This window comes from Sphaerodactylus townsendi, linkage group LG09 (assembly GCF_021028975.2).
Source record: "Sphaerodactylus townsendi isolate TG3544 linkage group LG09, MPM_Stown_v2.3, whole genome shotgun sequence".
NCBI classification, from domain to species: domain Eukaryota; kingdom Metazoa; phylum Chordata; class Lepidosauria; order Squamata; family Sphaerodactylidae; genus Sphaerodactylus; species Sphaerodactylus townsendi.
The window spans coordinates 67,208,854-67,218,208 of NC_059433.1; the positions used below are offsets into that span (position 1 = coordinate 67,208,854).

The following is a 9,355-nucleotide window of genomic DNA, read 5'->3' on the forward strand; positions in this document are numbered from 1 at the left end:
GTGGTCTAGAAATACAATGGAATCTTCCTGTGACAAAGAATGAAGCTTTTGGCTCTTGGAATGGCATCTTATCTGGGTTTCAACTGGGGTTCCTCTCGGTACAGCCTTCTTCTTCCTTGAAAACATTCTGGAGGATCATCTTCATGCTCTCCTTACGTCTGGACTTCCTTTGTCTCCCAACCAGGGTGTAAATAGCTGGGTTTACACTGCTATTTAGACAGGCTAATAGCATTGCAGTGTATGTTAGGTATTTTGACATATAATTTAAAAAGAAAATGTTGAAAATGAAAATGATATTCAATGGAAAGGAAAAGAAAAGGAAGAAGACCAGGGTGAGGGAGACGACGGTCAAAAGCTTCCTCCTCTGATGCTGTCGTGCTTTCAAACGGAGTTTCATGAACAGGGCCACAGTGGTAACAGTCATGATTGGAAGGCAAAGCAGCCCGTTCACAATAAATTGGCAAAATTGAATCCCATCTCCAGTGAACATGGAAGTGTAGGTAATTGCAGTAAGTAGGCAGGAGAGGACCCATATGAGTGCACAAACAACACTGGACAGACATGTTGGCTGGTGGCATTTATGCCAAAGCGGGAAGAAGACGGCCACACACCTGTCAATGCTGATAGCAGTCAGTAGAAATTGACTAGCGCTGTACATTAATAAGAACAGGAACAGGGACAATGTGTAAGTAATGTGAAAACCGTCATGAAATACAAACAAGAAACTAACAGCATGAAATGTAGCTGATACAAGGACCCCTAGATCAGCAACGGCCAAGTTCAGGATGTAGGTGATAAAAGGATTCCTCTTAATGCGGAAGCCAAGAAGCCAGATGACAACTCCGTTCCCCACGGCTCCCAAAAGGCAGTTGATGATCAATATCAGGAGATAAAGAATTTCGAAATTATCAACTAAACTCTTTTTGCTTTCATAATCAAAGGTATGACCATTTTCGATGCTGTCATTTGGGAAAATAATGTTATGAAGGTCATTATAATATTCCAGGGGAGTATCCATAATGGAAAGTCTCGTCAGGCCAATATTGGTTATGAGGATCAGTTTCTATTTTCGGGATTTTTGTTTTGACTCCTCTCCTTTACGCTTCTGTTAGGAGAAAGAACAATGCATGATGAAATTCTTTATATACTTTGTACCTAATTCCTTTTCCTAATCTGAGGAAGGGCTCAGATAGAGGTTGAATACTGTTCTGATTCATGCATGAAATAAAATCGTAAAATCATAGGTCGTTTCCGCACGGCGGCGGAAGGGGTCGGGTCGGCGTAGATGATGCTGACCCGACCCCTCTGGCACCATTCGCACGAACGGTCCCAGAACCTCCCAGGACGACGGCGCAGAGCTGCGCCATTGTCAGGCCGACCTACCCGTCCTGCGCCCCTCCGGCATGTCGGCGAGGCCAGGGGACACGCCCCCTGCCCTGCACAACCGCTCCGAAGTCGCAGGGCAGAGGGGGCGAGTCCCCAGGCCTCGGCATCGCGCCGGAGGGCTGCAAGACAGGTAGGTCGCTCGGAAATGGGGAGAGGGAAGGCGCAGTGGAGCCGCTGCCATTCGCACGGCAGCGGCTCCAAGCCGCCATTTCCCAAAAACCTCGCTGGGAAGCGAGGTTGGAAAATGGTGGCTTCGCGTCGCAGCTTCGCCCCCTGTGCAAACGGTTCCCTGGGGACAGCGTTTTTGCCGTCCCCAGGCCGCCGTATTCTGCCAGTGCGAAAGGGGCCATAGAGTTGGAAGAGACCCCAAGGGCCATCAAGTCCAACTTCATGCAATGCAGGAACACATAATCAAGGCACTCCTGACAGATGGCCATCCAGCCTCTCTTTAAAAACCTCCAAAGAAGGAGACTCCACCACACTCCGACGTAGTGCATTCTACTGTTGAACAGCCCTTATTGTTAACTGAGCCAATGCATAATATTTGCCATTTCTATAAATAGTTTCCACAAACTGTGACACAACAGGACATGACCACCACATGCAAATATATATGATTTAAAGGTAAAAAATGACAAACACAGTCCTCTGTGCAAGGACTTATTATTGACCTGTGGGTAAAGGTCACATTGTGGCATTTATTAGACAGACTGTGTTTACAGGATGGTTTGCCATTGCCCTCCCCGATCTTCTACACTTTATTCCCAGCAAGCTGGGTACTCTGACCTTGGAAGGATGGAAGGCTGAGTCAACCTTGAGCCAGCTACCTGAGACTGACTTCTGCCGGGATCGAACTCAGGTCCTGAGCAGAGCTTTGACTGCAGTACTGCAGCTTACCAATCTGCACCACAGGGATCTTGATATACACATTGCTGGTTTCAGTTTCTCCAACATTTTGTCATGTTTGTATGATTTACAGCCTCATTTGGACACCTGGGAGCTGGTGAGGCCGTCATGCCGGAGGTGGGCTGTGCTGCCTCAATAAACTTCCCTGGTGGCATGGGGAAGGGAGACGCTCAAAACCCCTCCCCCCTGTTGTTGGAAGCCAAACAACATAATTCCCACCCCTAGGAATGCCAAACAACATAATCCCCCGGCATACCCCCAGCCACATCCGCACAGTGTTTTGTCCTTGACCTAGGAACACATGATGACTTCTAGATCAGGGACCGTGGACCTCCACAGTGCCAGACCACCTGGGTAAGTTGCCCTTCACCTGCACACTGGCCCGTTCAGCTGGCTCTAGGGAGGGGTCCGCCCCCTACCAGATTGGGCTGCCCTTCTTGCAAGATGCATTGGAGTGATATTCCATCAGAATTCTGCCAAAAGGCTGTTGTTAGAGCTTTCCTTATTTGAGTCATCCAAAATTTATTCCATAGATTTTGTTGTATTTTTATCCCAATCTCATCTCATATTGTTTTCAGTCCAGTCTTTTTCAATTAAATGAGCATATATTTTGGAAATTAATCCTTTTGACTATGCACAGGTAGTCTGTTCAAATATCACCATCTTTCTGGTTACATTTTGCCTTATTGTAAGATTCACAATTAGGTAGTGTAACTGATTTAAAAGAATCCAATTAATTGACACACCTTTTAGATTTTCTTTTCGTTCTGAAATATGCAGAGCTCTATTTTCATAACAGTCTTCCATTCCTAGAATCTCCTTTTCCTTTCCGTTTAACATATTTCACTGGCTTGTCTACATAAGGAAAAAAATTGGGATGTAGCAAACATGAAAGCAGCAGGAATATTTCTGGAATTAATTTATTTTCCATTTATTCCAAATTTTAAATATAGAGTATAGAATAGGATTATCAACTCATTTTATATCTCTTTCTTTTGTCCCTCCAAAGACTCCAATGATGGAAGCATTAACATGGATCATTTCCCAGTTCCCCTCTTCCATTCATCTCATGATAGCTAGCTTCTGAAAATGAAAGGAATTTCAAAACCTGCTTCTGGTTTGGTATTGATGGGATGACTGTCTGGTGTCTCTAAATATTCAGTTCCATTGGGTTTGCTCCAGCCCTTCTGGACATCTAAAGAAACTGATTTTTGAAAGTGAATCTTGACTGGACTTCATTTAATATTAATTATTCACTTTCTTCTCAGACTCAAGACAGGAAATGCCTATTTACCAGACCAATGCAATGCTTCTCATTTTGAAGGGTTCACAATGATTGTACAAATTGGCAGTTGAAGCAAGCTCTAGATCAAAGATCACACTCTAGATGGGAAGGAAACACGATTCTTTTATGGTATTAGAAGATACCAGATCTTTTTAAACCAGAAAGAACTAGAAGAACTAGTGGTAAAGGAAATAATTATTGGTTCACGCAGATGTACAGTGAGAAAGGATGACTTCTCACAAAAATATCCTTGAGAGGAAGAGATAGGAAGATGATCATATTTGTGCAGTCTGATAATTTGATAACCAGTCTTCTAAACTCACATGATGAAGCTACATGTGGATCAGGAAATGGAAGAGACTAGAAAATGCTAAGAATTTGAGAATGGGACTGTGCTATTCCTCTCCATTCCATTCCATTCCATTCCATTCCATTCCATTCCATTCCAGGGCTTGCAACACTTCAACAGAGCACATGACCTTGGGGTGGGAAAGAAGAGCGCCTCAGGCATTCTAAACCATTAATGGTCACCAATCCCCAAACTCTTCTCCCACTATATTTAGGATGTGTCCTAAGTCCCTCCCACCAAGGTCTTATGTGGCCACCACTGTCAATAGGCAATCATTGAAGTACAGGCTTGGTCAATACCCTAGAAATTTGGTAAAATTTGGATTTGGATTTATTTGGGCATAACATTTTCTGTATGCCTGAAGAAGACAAATAACATATTCGGATATAATTGAATATTTAGGCATGCCCAAAAAATTTGGGTCCGTCTGATTTTGGGGGTATTTTGGGTGGTTTTTTGCATTTGAGCCTGCAGGGGGAGCATTTTTAAAGCCAGTGGCACCAACCTTTCAGGGTCAAAATTCAGACACTGTCATAATGATGCCACCCAAGTTTGGTGAAGTGTGGTTCAGGGGGTCCAAAATTATGGACCCCCAAAGGAGGTGCACCTATCCCCCTTTGTTTCCAGTGGGAGCTAACTGGAGATGGGGACTACCCATTTGAGGGTCCTTAACTTTGGCCCCCTGAACCAAACTTCACCAAACTCAGGGGATATCATCAAGACAATCTTCGGATGAGACCCTGAAAGTTTGGTGCCAATAGCTTTAGAAATGCATCCCTGACAGAAACCCCAAGAAATTGCCCAGATTCTCTGCTCTGCAGTGCCTTCATTCCATTGCAGACCACGACCCCCGGCCCCCAGAAGCAAAGTTCACCAAGACTGGTCCCTCAAATGGGTAGCCTCTTAACCCTAACTTTGTAAGCTGAAATGTGAAAAAAAACCCAAACCCCCAAAATACCTTGCATTGGCTTATTTGGGCAAGACATATTCAGGCTGATTTTGGCCAAAATATGCCTGAATTCGCCCAGTTTCGGGCCGAATCCGGTATCTGTTGCACCCGAATCTCCAAGCCTATTGAAGTAAGGAGGTGATGACAAGGAATTGGGAGGTCCTGAAGGTAGATGAACGGAGGGTGACTCGGCCAGGGGAAGGAGTGAGATTAGTATGGCCAAGGGAGGTTACCTGGGGGGTCAATGTCCCACTGCATAGAAAATCACATCTTTGAATATCTCCTCAGGAACCTTTAACTCCCCCTCCTCTTTGCTTGCCATAACCTTGCCCAATCCACAGCCAGAGCTTCTGCCTTAACAAAGGTTTTGACTTCTCTCCGAGGTCCGGAGTCTCCCTCTTTCTTCACCTCACCTCCCAGCAGTAGCCTAATCAGGTGAATGGGGACTACACTGCAGAACAAGCCATCTCTTCCATGAAACTGAGCCTACCCCACCTCCTGCCATCTCCCCTTCTCTGCCCTGCACCCGAGACACATGCCCCCCTCCACCCCAACCCATATTTGGCCCTGGTCCCTCTGTCCTAGGTTTTCTGCATGCAGCTGAATACGGTACCTTTCATGAAGATAGTTTCAGAAGGTAGCTGTGTTGAGTGGAAGATGGCAATTGGCCAGTGTCCTGTGCTGGAATGGCAGTGGACTCTCAGATAGACTTCTCCAGTCCCAATAGTGAGGAGCCAATTCATCCAAGCTCAGCTCATGTTGTATCTCCAAGCTCAGCTCCAGTTGTATCAGAGATCGCTCTCTTAGCTTGTCATATGAGAAAATGTCCTTATCTTGGATGACAAGATAGACTTCAACAGAAGGAGGAGGAGACTTTTGCAATGTCAGGTCTATGTCCTAAAAAGGCAGAGTAGGACTGGATCTGGTGGGAAATATTTCTTTATTTCAGTAAGAGCCTGTCTTTGCATTACCATTCTCAGTTATCTCCAGCTGCGTTACCATGTGAAGTAAAAGGGCCTACAAAATGTCTGAAGCGTCTGATAGAAAATTAATCTTGAAAAAAGTTGGAGAGTAGGGTTGCGAGCTCCAGGTGGGGAAGTTCGTGAAGATTTGGGATGGTGACTAAGGAGGGTGGGATTTGGGGAGGCAAGGCAGCCTAGCAGCGCATCATGCAATAGAGCTGGGACGGAGCGAGGGAGAACTCTGCAGCCAGGAGATCAGTTGTCATTCCACTAACTCTCCAGGCCCTCCTAGACTTTGGCAGCATTGTGACAGGCCTTTGTTTTTGATACTGGCCGAAGCCTAGACAAAAAATAGGGAAAACTTTGGGTTTTCATCAGCCTGCTTTAAACCACATTTCCTTCTTTTCAGTTTCACTTCACCCCAATAACAACTGGAGCCATGTTTCTTTCTCGTTATGCATTGCTTCTCATGTTTATTTCCCTCATAGTTACATACAAGAATATGAATAAGTGATATACATCATAACTGTACATTGCAATATGTGTTCACAATACAAGCAAATCTGCAGAGCTGTTTTTAAAAGCAAAGCCTTTGGCAATAAATTTGAGCACAGAGAAAAAGAGAATCCATACTGGATCATTTCTTCATCCATAATTCACAGTTTAAGCAGAATAAAGCGGGAAAGTCGATCATTTCAGATTTTGCAGTAGGACAATTTATAAATGAGCCCTCATACATACAAAATTTCATCTTTCTTGTCCAAGTGCATGGGAGTATAATTCTGTTTATTTGGAAAATGAACATATTGTGAAGAAAATGAGTAACCTTGCCATCAGTTGTCAGTTTGCACTTGGACAAGAAAAATGAATAAGAGTTTGAACTTATACCTTGCTTTTCTCAACCATAAGGAGTCTCAAAATGGCTTATAAACTCTTTCCCTGTGAGGTAGGTGGGGCTGTGAGAGATTTGTGAGAACTGTAACTATCCAAAATCACCCAGCAGGCTTCATGTGGAGGAGTGGAGAAACAAATCCTGCTCACCAGTGAAGAGTCTGCCCCTCATGTACAGGACTGGGGAGTCAAATCCAGTTCTCCAGATTAAGGTCCATCTGTGCTTAACTGCTACACCATACTGGCTCTCATAGCCATGTGAGCCACTCAAGGCAGGAGGAATAAATATGATCAGTCCCCTTTCCAAGACTTATTATCTTTTTTTATACTTATCAAAATTATCACCCTTTCCCCCCCAAATTCTGATCTATTCCAGACTTTTACCCTCATCTCTTCAAAATCCTTACTGTGTGAATTCACTGTGTGCTGTGATAATTTGTGAGTTTGTATGTTTATTATTTTACCTCTTCTAATAAAATTGTTAAACTTTTAGTCAGGATTCTTGTGGATTTATTGCAGAAACCCACCTTTGTAAACTCTGGTGGAAAAGATCTCATAATGGTTGCTCACCTCTTGAATAGCGATGTGTGCCCTTGCTAATTTCCCCACAAATAACATATTCGGATATACCTGAATATTTGGGTATGCACAAAAAATTCAGGTCGGTTTGTTTTTTTATATTTTTTGGTGTTTTCTTACCTTTTGGCCTTTTGCCCCATCCCCCATTGTTTCAATGGTAGCTAACTGGAGATGGGGCTACCCTTTGAGGATCCATAACTTTGGTCCCTCTGAACCAAACTTCACCAAACTTGGGTGGTATCATAAAGACAGTCTCCGGATGATAGGCTACCACAGCCACACAGCCCGGAAAACCCACAAGAACCAACCAATGGGGAATTTCTGTGTAAGCAGGCTGCACATTTTTGAAGTTAGAGGCACCAGACTTTCAAGGTGGCTCCAGGAGGCCCTCCTGTTAGCAGCATGCAGGCTTGGTGAACTTTGCTTCTGGGGGTTCAATTTTATGGGCCTCCAACAGGCTTGTTTTATTTCCCCACTCCTGCATGTGAAGCCTGCTGACTGCGTTCTCTCAGAATTCTCTTAACCTGCCCCCCTTACCCTGAGAAGAAAAGTTTACCAAGCCTGGATGCTGTTACCAGGAGACCTCCTGGAGCCACCTTGAAAGTCTGGCACCTCTATCTTCAAAAATGTGCAGCCAGTGCTTACAAACTCAGAAATTCCCCAGAATCTGTCAGAGTCTTCAGCAAGTTCTATGGTGGAAAAAATTAATTAATTTTCCCCGCTATAGACTTCAATGGGGCTTGCTGTTATGCCCAGCTGGCTCTGTGCTGGAGATTTGGGGGTGGCCTCTGGGGAGGGGTTTGTCCTGGGTACAGGGAACCTAATTTCCAGCAGGGCTACTGGTGTGAGTCTCCTAAAAGGAACCAGCCAACTTTACCTAAAGTTTGCATGGGACGGGCAAATGCTGTGGGCATCAGGGAGCAGCGGTGGTGTAGTGGCTAAGAGCAGTGGCTAAGAGCAGGTGCACTCTGATCTGGAGGAACTGAGTTTGATTCCCCGCTCTGCCACTTGAGCTGTGGAGGCTTATCTGGGGAATTCAGATTAGCCTGTACACTCCCACATGCCAGCTGGGTGACCTTGGGCTAGTCACAGCTTTTCGGAGCTCTCTCAGCCCCACCCACCTCACAGAGTGTTTGTTGTGAGGGGGGAAGGGCAAGGAGATTGTAAGCCCCTTTGAGTCTCCTGCAGGAGAGAAAGAGGGGATATAAATCCAAACTCTTCTCTTCTTCTTCTTCTTCAACTTTAAAAATGCGCTCCCTGCAGGCTGAAACACAAAAGCACCAACAAACACACCCCCCCAAGCCCGAATATCTTGCATTTTGTTTCATTCATATTTGGGCGGGACATATTTGGCCGATTTTGCCCCAAATATGCCTGAATTCGCCCAGATTTGGGCTGAATACGGTATTTGTTGCACCCAAATCTCCAAGCCTAGTGATCTTCCCGTGACCCCAAAAGAATTGGCCAGGAGTCTTTGTTTCGGGGCATGTTCAGCATTATTACTCACTGCTGTGCTTGTGGTGGGGCAAGAGTTGCCCATTGGCTGACTTTTTGTTTCTGTCCAGGGAAGTGTGATCTCTGCAATCTCTGTTTGTCTTTGCAGGTTCTGTATCATGCATGCGTGCTTTAATTTCTAATGTAATTTAATTTTTGGATATAAAACAGGAGAACTATTACAGAAAAGTCCTGAGTATGGCATCTGCACACGTTGCCTGGTCACAGACTGTCTTCTTTAGGGGGAAGTGATGAGGGAGTAACAGCAGTGTACAAACCATAAAAGGACAACCTGAACCACTCCATACAAAGCTCCCCAAGCTCCGAGTCCTGATCGTCCCTCTCCTGATGTGCTGTAAACACCAAATATCAATGTATTGTCTAAGGCTTTCACATCCGGATTCAATTGGTTGTTGTGGGTTTTCTGGGCTGTGTGGCTGTGGTCTGGTAGATCTTATTCCTCATATTTTGCCTGCATCTGAGGCTGAAGAACAAGATCTGTGGAACAAGATCTACCAGACCACAGCCACACAGCCCGGAAAACCCACAAGAAC

At 44.9% G+C, this 9,355-nt stretch overlaps 1 protein-coding gene across 1 annotated transcript; it reads right to left on the reverse strand.

The window, feature by feature from the left end:
• Positions 1-79: 79 nt before the first annotated feature.
• Positions 80-1,026, reverse strand: LOC125439458 (proto-oncogene Mas-like). Its single transcript, XM_048508561.1, has one exon. It carries the CDS (start codon positions 1,016-1,018, stop codon positions 80-82), a length of 939 nt encoding a protein of 312 aa, XP_048364518.1. The 5' UTR covers positions 1,019-1,026.
• Between the last annotated feature and the right edge of the window lie 8,329 nt (positions 1,027-9,355).

Coding starts and splice junctions, on each gene's coding strand:
- LOC125439458 (XM_048508561.1), bottom strand. CDS start 1,018: ATGGATACTCCCCTGGAATATTATAATGACCTTCATAACATTATTTTC.